The sequence below is a fragment of the Ambystoma mexicanum genome, chromosome 4p (assembly GCF_040938575.1).
Source record: "Ambystoma mexicanum isolate Mex_15411 chromosome 4p, UKY_AmexF1_1, whole genome shotgun sequence".
Taxonomy (NCBI): domain Eukaryota; kingdom Metazoa; phylum Chordata; class Amphibia; order Caudata; family Ambystomatidae; genus Ambystoma; species Ambystoma mexicanum.
The window spans coordinates 553,910,183-553,922,682 of record NC_090927.1 but is presented as its reverse complement, the minus strand read 5'-3'; the positions used below and the strand labels follow the sequence as shown (position 1 = coordinate 553,922,682).

The 12,500-nt window shown below is 44.3% G+C and overlaps 1 protein-coding gene across 2 annotated transcripts in view; it reads left to right on the top strand.

Moving 5' to 3' along the window:
* CSMD1 (CUB and Sushi multiple domains 1) overlaps positions 1–12,500 on the top strand; it is a 5,442,057-nt gene that overhangs the window by 5,268,017 nt on the left and 161,540 nt on the right. For both annotated transcript variants that reach the window (XM_069606098.1, XM_069606099.1), the window contains exon 63: positions 11,981–12,092. In XM_069606098.1, coding sequence (XP_069462199.1) covers positions 11,981–12,092 — 112 coding nt within the window. The remainder of the gene's footprint in view (positions 1–11,980; positions 12,093–12,500) is intronic.

Genomic DNA, 12,500 nt, shown 5'->3' with positions numbered 1-12,500 from the left:
CCACTGAAAAAAATGGCAGCAAGGTGGTTCACAGAAGAGCTGAGAGAAATCAAAATTATGGAGAAACCAATACAATCAGTGTGACAAAATAAAGTACCAAAGATAGCTCAGAAGATACAAATCTGCTGTCCTCAAAGCAAAAAATAAATGCTATCCCACGAGAATCCAAACAGCATCACACAAAAGGAACCCTTCAATATCATCAAAGAAATCAAAAACCCAACATCATGCAACATAGGTTTCATTCCATCACAAGCACTATGTGACAACATCACCAATTACCTAAGAAGAAAAATAGAAACAATCCAACAGACCATATATGCAAACTGTGCCTCTATAAACACAAATACAACCACAGAACCACCAGCAACTGGCAATCCACCAACCACAGCAACACTCAACCTATTTGAACCCATACAAGAATAACATTTTCTCAACACTGGAAAGGAAACCAACTTCGCCAGATCCCCAAGTGATCCATGCACCTGTGGGATGTTTTTACCCATGCATCCAAGCCCTACCACAAAACTGTGCATTACTGGCATTGAAAACATCATGATGGCCAGAACTCCCCAGAAAGTGCACAGGGAAACATGAAGAATAGGCTGCCACCCATTTTTGCCTATGTTTGTGAGCACAGGAGGGCACTGCCTAAAACCACCATTGGGCTACACACACAGTAGCCTGAAACCATTGGGAATGGCAATGCTGATTGCCAAAAGCAACCCAGAGATGTTGGGAATTCATTTTCTTGATATCAAAAATTTGCTAAAATCATGGCTCACTCTAAAGATTCAACCTTCTTGTGGGGTGTTCCACATCACCACTCTACTGTAAGGATTCCCATCAAAACAATGTTAAGCAAGGATCATATACTATCAAGTAAAATCCCCTTTTTGAAATGGAATAAGTTCAAGACAACTCCTAAAAAAAATAGGTGCAGTACCGGCATTGGACACTAACCGGCACTAGCGGTCTAAACTCTGACAGGAGAGCTGTCTTGCAGAACTGTGCATTGATCAGAAACAGTCTTGTTTAATTAAAAGTTCAAAGGTGTGCTTTTCCTGGGAAGCCTAACACCCCAGAGACCCACACCAGGAGGCAGGCTATCACATGGCCCTGTTGATGTAGAGGGAGGGGTTTTCCCCTTCAGCCTGGAGGAGAAACACAATAGACCCTTTCAATTAAATGGGGTATGCTGATTTCGGGTTTGGGCCGTAAACAGTGCCCTGTCAGCAAAGAAGGCCATGTGACCATCTGACTCCCCAAGCTTCTGGGGGCGGACCCAGACACTTTTGTGAATTGAAGGCAAATATATGTTTTATAAAAATACTGATAACTAATTGTAACCAGATGACAGAAATGTACAACTTTGAGATTCTTAAAATGACAATTTTACTCACGGTTCAAGGCTCAGCTGGTCGCTCTGTGATGTTCTGAGGCAAAACCCCGCTAATTATTAATACTACAGACACTGTGTTTATGCTAGAGACACAGTAAATTACTGGAATATGTGTAGAGAGATGGTGTACATCTATGTAATTTTGGGTAAAAACCCAATATTGGAAAACCAACCAAAAAAGCGCAAAATGTTGTCATTTCTTAATCCAAGCTCTTAGAAACATCAGAGTTGCAACAGAGACTACCTTATGTAATATATGATGTGTGTATGTAATGTCAACCACTTGGGTATCTGGGAAATATGTGTTTTGGGGTCAAATTCATTTTCTAAGCAAAAGTAAAGGGGAGTGTTCTTTCTGTATGCCATAAAAATGACACCTGATGACTCACTCTGACACACAACTCAGTTCCCCAATCAAGGGGGAGAGGAAAACTTGGCCAATGATAAATTGTGAGGGGCAGGCTTAGTTATGCCAACACACACCCATTTTCTAAAGACATAAAAAGAGCCACTGGAAGCCAGACAGGGAAATTCATTTTCCAACCTTCAACTGAATTCCTGCGCAGCACGCTGACAGAGAACTCCAGTACCAGAACTCCAGAGATTCAGACTAACTCCAGAACAAAAACTCCAAAGAGCTGAACTCTTCAGCAGGCCTCAAAATCTTTTGCAAACTATTTAACCGCCGGGCTGTGCGGTTTGCTGCTTGCTAAGAGTCCTGTCTATCCAGAACAGAACCAGTACCCAGAAAGCAGTGCGGTATCCAGAATCCACTTGATGCAGACCAGCAGAACCAGAGACCCAGACCAGACGCTGTGAACAGAACCGGTGCCTGATTGACCCGCCGAGCAGAGAGAACCACAGCTAAACTTGTTGACCAGATCCGTGACGAGGCCATTCCTTTCAAATTTATAGTGTGAGTACCCAGCTAGAACTGTGCAGAACCCATCTCTTAGCTTAAAATAATCTGATTCAAAACATTTAAACCTGATTAGAACTGCATCATAAGAAATCATGTGTTCTTCCTCTTGATTCAAACCTTTCAAAGCGCATCTGTCATCCCGAAACTGTAATTTCATTTCTGAAAAACTACCTTTACAAAATCGTCTGTATCTTTGGAACCGTGCATCCTAGGAACGAAATTTAACTTTTATTGTAAAGCTAAGATTCCCAGCTCTAAACCGACTTGCTACTCCTTATAGCGCCTCTGTAATTGCGCTCGACGCACTCGAAAAAAGTGCAGCAATTTGACATTTTGCTTCATTTCAACCATGTGTAGAAAGATCTGTCCTTTGCTTCCATTACTGAAATCCGTTTTCAACCTGATAATCCCTCATTAATCATTGTTAGTGTGGACCTGAACTGATTTAAAGTATCTCTCACTCACCCTGAACCTCTAGAGGGAATTAAAATAAATGTTAGCATATTTCACTCCCTTGCAAATCACCTGAAAGTCTTTCGCCTGTGTTTCAAAATCATCCCCAGTGCTATAAGCTTGCTAGGGGGGAACTGAATTTGTATTGTACTGTGATTGTATTCCTGAAGACTGTGTGTGTTACTTCCATCTCCTTACATTGCATAGGGGGGAGTGAATTGTCAGAGAAAAAGTGATCATATTATCTTTTGCTGAAATCATATCAAGTTTATTTCTGTACTGCCTTTTATTCATCTTTGCATCTCCTTCAAACCATAAAGCATTCTCAGCTACCTTATCCTCTATACTACTCCTAAGTAATTAAACCAGTGTGCTAGTATAACATCATCCATTGTTGATCACTGTCATATGTCTAAGTGTGATAACAAATATTAATTTATTATCAAAGTGTGATATATATCTATTGTTTAATTTTTCAAATAAACCTTTTTAATTTGCAAAACAAACCTACTTCTTGGCTCAGTGGGGTCAGGGGGATTCTAAGAGAGGGGCGTTATACAAGGGTTCATCATCCAGATTATAACTTGTCATAAAAATATATAAATAAGGGCTTCCCTTGAGGAATCCCAGACAAGGCACTGACTTAGTGGGACTGCTTGATTGGAATCATTAACACACCCCAGGCATTTACAAAGAAATCCTCAAACAGAGCACAGCAGCGTATATCGAGCCACTCCGAAAAAATGAAACATGAAGCGCAGAAGACCTCACCAACGTGAAGTGCAGAAGACCTCACCAACAACAGACTTAATCTAATCTACTCTACCCGGTGAAACTACTGGAGAACCATGTATACAAAATCCTTCTGAGCCTTGTAGAAACTAATGGAATACTTGATGACTTGCAAATCGGTTTCAGATCCATGAGAGGAACAGAATCAGCAATCCTATCCATATGAGGCGACCTCAAAATAAATGCAGACACCAGCACACCATCTGCACTCATACTACTGGACAGATCAGCTGTGTTCTACACAATCAGACACTGAACACTAATTGAAATACTGGAGGCATGAGGTGTGAAAGACTCTGCTCTACAATGACTAAAATATTTCCTCACCTGCCAATCCAAAATATCCTGCCTACTGCCATTCACATCCAACACCAAAAACATTTCCTGCGGCTTGTCAAAAGGTTCTAGACTGTCCCAACTCCTCATCAACATCTACATGTCTCCCTTAATGAAAATCATTCTAAACCACGTACTGACCAACTACAACTATGCAGATAGCACCCAACTCATTGTCAAGATACCCACAGCCCAAGACCCTAACAGCACCCTCAACAATGGCCTCATCAATATTTATAGCTGAATGACAACCAACCACCTCATGCTAAACCTGAATCAAACTGAAATAGTGATATCACGCAAAGAAGACAACGCAACAGACACACAACTGGACTGGGTGCTTGGCATGAGAAGCCAACTGGAAGCATGGTTAGTAGTAACAAATCTGGGAATACTCATGGACAACAGACTTTCACTGGAACCACAAGTCAACACTATAGAAATAAATGCTTCTACCTCCTCAGACTACTCAGAGGGATCCACCCTAATCTCTACATACTACACAGAACCCTTGTAATCATCTCCCTAGAATTATCAATAATCGACTATGCAAACAGCCTCTACCTTGGAATGCCAGAATGGCTCACTAAAAATCTCCATTGAATCCAAAACACTGCAGCATGGATACTCCTGAGACTAAACAGAAGAGATCACCTCACATCAGCCCTGGGAAGTCTACACTGGATTCCAGTAAAAAAACACACTGGGCCTCATTGCAAGGTTGCCGGTCCGGTAACCACGGTACCAGTAAGCTTCCCGAAACTGTTGTTACCGGACCGGCAAACTACCAGGGTGCTCGTGGTTGCCTGTTAGCCCAGCAGGACTGACCTGCCGGGCAGAAAGGCACCTGCGAGCACACCTACATGGTAGCACTGGCACCGTTATTAACGGTGAAGGTGCTTCCGGCCTCCCAATTCCCATTGAGTCATACAGAAACTGTGATATAGTTGAACTTAGAAACTGTGAATAATATCTCCCTGCGGTATAGTTGAACTTAGAATATGTGAATAATATCACCCTGTGGTTTAGTTAAACTTAGAAACTCTGAATAATCTCACCCGGTGGTATAGTTGAATTTAGAAACTGTGAATAATCTAACCTGTTGGTACAGTCGAACTTAGAAAGTGCAAATTATCAGTAAAGATATTAAAGTCAATCATAGAGAGTGTGTACAATTTACACCCGGTGGTATAGTTGAAGTGGGAAGGTGTGAACAAAATCATCCAACACCAACTATAACTCAGTTCAAACTAATCCAAACCATGAGTCCACCCAACCCACCAAGGTCTGCCGAAAATGACCCCCTTGCACCCGCCACCCTTCCCAAACCACCCTACCTCCCAAACCCCCCGCCCTACCTCCCAACCCCCCCACCCTACCTCCCAACCCCCCAGCCCTACCTCCCAACCCCCACTTTCCCAAACCATCCAGCCCTCCACCACATCCCCTACCTATCCCATATCCAAACACCACGCCAGAGGGGCACAATGGCGAGCCAACCATCCTGAGACCACTGCTCCTCCCATCCCCTCCTCCTACCTGCCTACTATCATCATACCCACCCCCCCGACTAATGGCCCGCCTAGCCTCCCGGGCTCATCCAGCCCCACTACCATCCACCCCCCACTCCCCTCATCAACTCCACCATCATCCCCCGCCGGCCCTCTCCTTCCCATCCCAAAAAATTGCACACCTCACCCTGGCAAGAAATGTAGCCGCTTCTCTTTCCCCCTCCCACCTCCCTACCCTCTCGCACACACAAACCGCAACAAAAACACTGAAGAGGAAACGTACTTGGTCCCTCTCCATCTCTCAGTACTCATCGCCACTCCTGTCACGACCCACCTCCTCATCCTCCCAATCTCGATCATCACTACCCTCCGCCCCTGCCTCATCTTACCTGAAACCCCTCTCCCTTGAATTCTCACTGACCACAACTGAAACTCCTAACCCCCCACACCCCACCTTCAAATCCTCCAACCCAAATCCAATCAACCCATCACCCCAGTCCAACCGTCCCCACCAAACCCACCAACTCAACTGTCCGCCTACTCTTCCCATCGACCACCAACCGCCACACCTCCCATTTTCCACCCTCTCCCCTCTCACCCCACCTCTGCAACTCCCTCATCATCCTCCTGTACTGAAGTAAATTGCATCCTTATTAATGCCCGATCTGTAGCAAAAAACAGACATAGCATCTTTACCTCCTCGCCTCTGACAATCCGGACCTGGTCTTTATCACGGAAACCTGGTTCTCTAATGACTTCTACCCTATCGCCAATGAAGCCTTCCCCCCAGACTACTCCCTCATCCCACTGAACCGCGCTTCTAGAGGAGGAGGAATAGCAATCGCCTTCAAGTCTCACTTCCACGCCTCAATCATCGACAAACAGCCATCCATCCCTTCCTGCGTAAAAATATCCCTCCCCCCTTAATTCTCCCACAGCTTCCTAATCATCTACAGATCCCCTGGCTACGATAGACACTTCTCAAACAATCTCTGCAACTCTATTGCCACCCTTCAACTAAACCATCACACCCTCACCCTTCTAGGAGACTTCAACATATGGCTTGACATCCCCACCAACCATATGATTCACTCTCTGGTTAACGGCCTAGACGCGATTAACCTCCATACCCACATAAACGGCCCGACTCACTATAAAGGACACACACTTGATGCCATCTTCAGCTCCCACAACCTGATACATCTAAACCCTCCCCCCCCTATCATCTGGCCCGATCACGCCATTGTTTCTTTCACCATTCGCTCACCCAACCTGCTCCCCCTTACCTGAACCAGAACCTCCGAAACTATGCAAATGCTGGAAGAAACTAAAAATCCTTCCCGACCTAGCTGACGCTCTCCTTCAGTCTCCTCCCCCTACCTGCCCACCCAATGAACTCCTAACCTACGGCGCCTTTGACTCATGGCTTAACACCTCACTAATCCCGCTCACACCCTCTTGTTGCAAACCGTCAGCTCGCCAAGGCCTTTTTCCTAGATGATTCACTCCAGAACTGAAGACCACTAAACAACTATGTAAATCACTAGAACGCAAATGGAGGAAAGACAAAACAGCCCTGAGCAGATCCACCTTGTCCCGGCATCATCGCCACTACAAGGCCGAAATCCGGAAAGCTAAAAAAGCCCATTACAACTCCTGAATCCTAAACTGTAAAAACCCCAGCAAAGAACTTCACAAAATCATCACCAAATTCACCAAACCATCATGTACCACCACTCTTCCTACCCCCTCACAATCACTGTGTGACTCACACTCTCTACACTTTTACTCCACAGCTCTCGAAAGAACAAACTGTCTAACCAACAAACTAGCTCTCTTACACCCACCACGCAATCCACCCACCCTACCTTCCATCCCACCGCCTGCGACTGCTACGCAACTGATTTTTTGACTCCTTCATTCCAATATCAACGGACCAATTTCTCAAACTTCTCTCTGACCGCAAACTATCCGGCTTCCCGCTGGTCCCCTGCCCAGCCCCAACCTTCAAATAAATCTTCACATCTACCTGCGCAGGAGAACATGCAAGAACCATCATGAACGACTCCCTCTTCTCGGGAATTTTTCCAAACGCATTCAAAACTGTTCATGTCAAGCCTCTTCTAAAAAAACCTTCTCTTGACCCTCTCAAACCCAGAAACTACCGCCCCATCTCAAATACCAGGTTTCTTGCCAAACTCATTGACCGAACCGCCTACTCACAACTAAATGCCCTTGTTGAAGCTAACAATCTCCTAGACCCTGCTCAATCAGGTTTCAGAGCCCGACACGGAACCAAAACCACCCTTACCTCAATATGGGATGACCTTAAAAACACTGTGATTCTGCGGGATGCGCCGCACTAATCCTTCTTGACCTATCCACCGCCTTTGACACAATCAAACACTCAATCCTCCTTGACAGCCTCCGCTCCCTGGGTATCCGTGGAAACGCTCTCAAATGGATGGCATCCTTCCTCATCAATAGGAACCAAATAACCCTTCTCTACTCCTTTGTCTCCCCCACCCGACCAGTCAATACCAGAGTTCCACAAGGAGCGTGCCTATCAGCCCTCCTGTTTAACCTCTATATGTCCACCCTCCCATGAATAATACACTCGGACAATATCCTGTGCTACAACTACACTGATGACACACAGCTAATCCTAAAACTCCTAAATTCAAAACCCAACTGCCAACCCGACCTCCCTTCCTGCCGCCTCGACATAGATCACTGGATGACCACAAACCACCTCTTGCTAAACGCCTCCAAAACTGAAATCATGGTATGTGGCAGCACCAATCATCTCCCGCACCCGCTAACCTGTCCATCTGCCATGGGAAATTCCCGAAATCCTTCAAGTTCAGAAAAAAACCTTGGATGCACGCTACACTCAGACCTAACCCTCTCTCTCCAAGTCAATAACGTCTCCAAGTCCTGCCACTACCACCTTAAAACTCTTAGGCGCATTTTTCCATACCTCTCCTTTCCCAACAGACTCTCCGCGGTACAATCAATTGTTATGTCAAGACTGCACTATGCTAACCCCCTCTACCTTGGAGTCCATGCGTACCAACTGACTAAACTACAAAGAGCACAAAACACTGCAGCAAACTGCTACTAGCACTTGGTCCTAGAGATCACACATCCCCAGCCCTCAAAACTCTGCACTGGCTCCCGGTTGCCTGAAGGGTGACCTTCAAAACCTTATGCATTTCTCACCAAGCAATGCACAAAACCAGACCTCAATATCTTCAAGACAAACTAAAACCCGACCATCCTCCACGCACTCTAAGATCAAGCTCTGCCGGCCTCCTTGTCATACCAAAAACCAAATCGGTCAGGCTAGGTTTATTTGTTTATTAATTTATAATGTGCGCCAGACCCAAAGGTAACCGGGCGCAGCAGAAAAAGAATATGCAAAACTTACAATGTTACAAGAATCTGGAATTTACAATGTTACAGAATTTACAATGGTGCAGATATGTACAGTTTACATATTTACACTGATGCGGTATAAGCAAATGGTTAAAAACAATTATAGTACAGGATGCAGAAGGATTACAATCTGTGTTTAGGTTATATACAAATGTTGATTGACTTCGAATAATACATAAATACAGTCCAGTTAGGCTAAGGATACAGAGGGATCTAAGGGGTGACTACAAATTATTAGAGTTGAATCTTGGTACTACCAGACAGTTGGAGTTGACAGTTCTTGTCGGTCTACTAGATATTTTTCTCTTTATTTTATCCGTCAAGTAGCTAGGAGCTGCATTATTGAGAGCTTTGTGAGTCAGGGAGATCATTTTTAGATGGATTTTGTTGTCAGTAGAAAGCCATTTGTGTTGGCGTCTAATAGAGGAGATATGCTCCCTTTTATTTATGCCAAGTGCAGCTCTAAGGGCATTGTTTTGTAGAGTTTGAAGCCTTTGATCATCATTCTCAGCCCTGGCCCCCACTCTGTGGAACGCACTTCCACCCCACATCTAACTCACTGAGGACCTCATGTCCTTCTACAAATTACTGAAAACATGGCTCTTTCCCTAAAATAGACTGTTAACTCAAACTCGATAAAGGCAATCAATGACGTTAACCCAAAGCTGCTTTATCATAAATAACCCAGCAACATGATCCGAGCGAGAAATCGAAAACTAACAACCACTAATGTAAATTAAAACGGATAAACTGAATAGAAAGAATGAAGTGGATGAAAGTAGTGAAGTGAATGAAAGGAATAAGCTGGATGAAAACAGTGAAGTGGATGAAACTAAGGAAATTAATGAAATACATTAAATGGACGAGAGGAATAAAGTGGACGAGAGGATGGAAAGAGGAAAACATGATATGGATGGAGTGCATGGAATAGATAAAGTGCATGGAACGGATAGATAGCATGTAATGAAATAGTGCATGGAATGAACGGAACAAATGAAATAGATGAATCAAGTGCATGACATGGATGGAGTGCATGGGACGGGTGGAGTGCATGGGACGGATGGGGTGCATGCGATGGATAGGGTGTATGGGATGGATGGGGTGCATGGGACGGATGGGTTGCATGGGACGGATGGGGGGCATGGGCTGGATCGGATGCATGGGACAGATTGAGTGCATAGGACAGATGGAGTACGTGCGACGGATGACGTAGGTAGAACAGATGAAGTGGGTGGAATGGATGAAGTGTGTGGAGCGGATGAAGTGTGTGGAGCGGATGAAGAGTATGGAGCGGATGAAGAGTGTAGAGCGGATGGAGAGTGTGGAGCGGATGGAGAGTGTGGAGGGGATGAAAAGTGTAGAGCGGATGAAGAGTGTGGAGCGGATGAAGAGTGTAGAGTGTATGAAGAGTGTGTGGAGCGTATGAAGAGTGTGTGGAGCGTATGAAGTGTGTGGAGCGTACGAAGTGTGTGGAGCAGATGAAGTGTGTTGTTTGTTTGTTTGTTTGTTTGTTTGTTTGTTTTATTATTTATAATGCGCAGATATACCCAGGGGTATCAAGGCGCAGCATTTACAAGAATATGCGAATCTTAGTTACAAATATAGAAAATACATATAGGCAATGGAAGTATATACAGAGCATAATAAGGAGAACAAGCAATATGTACAGTATAGGCGCAAGTACAGGTGGACGCACGAGGTTACACGGTGTGCGGGTAGCAGGAAGTTGGTAGCCTTGGCACCTAGCTATCTTAGTGGTTCCTTGTTTTCAGCCATGAAACTACCATGAACTGAATTTCAAGTAGGGCATATCTACTCTCAAGTTGGGAGGCAGAGAGTTCCACAAATTGGCTGCTTTTACCGGAAAGCTATTTCCTCCTATAGTGGCAAGTTTGAAGTTTGGGACAGCGAGGCAGTTTTTGTATGCAGTTCTAAGGGGTCTAGCGGAAGCTTGTCTGTGGAACCTGTTGATCAAATAGATCGGTGCAGCATTGTTGAGATATTTATGAGTTAGAGATGCCTTTTTAGGAGGATTTTGTCTTCAGTGGAGAGCCAGTTATACTGTTGGCTAAGTCCTGAAATGTGCTCTCTTCTAGGGATGCCCAGGGCTGCTCTCAGGGCATTGTTCTGGAGGGTTTGTAACTTGTAAGTGAAAGCCTTGGAGGTTCCCAAGTAAAGGGCGTTGCAATAGTCGAGGTGGGAAAGTATAAGGGCTCTAGCGAGTGTAAGACAGCTAGTGTCTGACAGAAATGGTTTGGCTGAGCGGATTAATTTGCCCGTATATGCAGTTGATGATGCCAGGGAGCTCAGTTGTCTTTTGAAGGAAAGGTTGGAGTCTAAGTAGAGACCCAGTGTGAATGGGTGAAGTGTGTGGAAAGGATGAAGTGTGTGGAAAGGATGAAGTGTGTGAACAGATGAAGTGTGTGGAAAGGGTGAAGTGGGTGGAAGGGATGAAGTATGTGGAAAAGATGAAGTGAGTGGAACGGATGAAGTGGGTGGAACGGATGAAGTGGATGGAAAAGATGAAGTGTGTGGAAAGGACGAAGTGTGTGGAAAGGACGAAGTGTGTGGAGCGGACGAAGTGTGTGGAGCGGATGAAATGTGTGGAAAGGATGAAGTGTGTGAATAGATGACGTGTGTGGAATGGATGAAGTGTGTGGAATGGATGAAGTGTGTGGACAGATGAAGTGTGTGAACAGATGAAGTGTGTGAACAGATGAAGTATGTGGAAAGGATGAAGTATGTGAACGGATAAAGTATGTGGAAGGATGATGCCGATAGATCAGATGAAGTGGGTGGAATGGATGAAGTGAGAGGAGCGGATAAAGTGGGTGGAAAGGATGAAGTGAACGGATGAAGTGTGTGGAAAGGATGAAGTGTGTGAATGGATGAAGTGTGTGGAAAGGATGAAGTGGGTGGAATGGATGAAGTATGTGGAAAAGTATAAGTAAAAGTTATGCAATGGTTATAATGTTCATGTTCGGCAAATCTGGACAAGCTATTAGCATTTATTTTGCCTGTTGCTTTTGATTCCGAATTGATGTTGTTTCATGGTAATTAGCACTCTATCATGTCATAGGCATTTGCTTAAGTATCTGATTTTACAAACCATCTATGTCCTTGCAGGTTGGCAGTACCGTCTTTTTCAAATGTAAAAAGGGTTATCACATTCAGGGTTCTACTACACGTTATTGCTTGGCTAATTTAACTTGGACTGGTATGCAACCAGAATGCATTCGTAAGTATTGATGTATTATTTACTGCATGCTTTAAACAAACATTAGAAGAATTGTTGTTTCATCTACCTGTGGTGCTCATTCTAATAATTTCAATTGATGAAACAGAGTTGGATACAGGGTTCCCTTCAATTCTATGATCTGTGTTAGTATAGCCAATTTTAATGATGCTCAGTATAGACCTTGGGGGGACAAAGGGGTGTGTCGCTCGAGCCGGGATGCCACACTGTGTCTTTCAGGGTTAACACACATGTATAGTTCTTTAAAAAGGATTATCTTTGATTTCTTGTGATGTAAATGTTGTTATTTTGATGATGTCAATAACATGATTTCCCCTTTAGAGTACTATTCAGACCTTAAAAATCCGAAAAAATTAACTTGCTTAGGGGAACCTGTTTATACAACTTGAA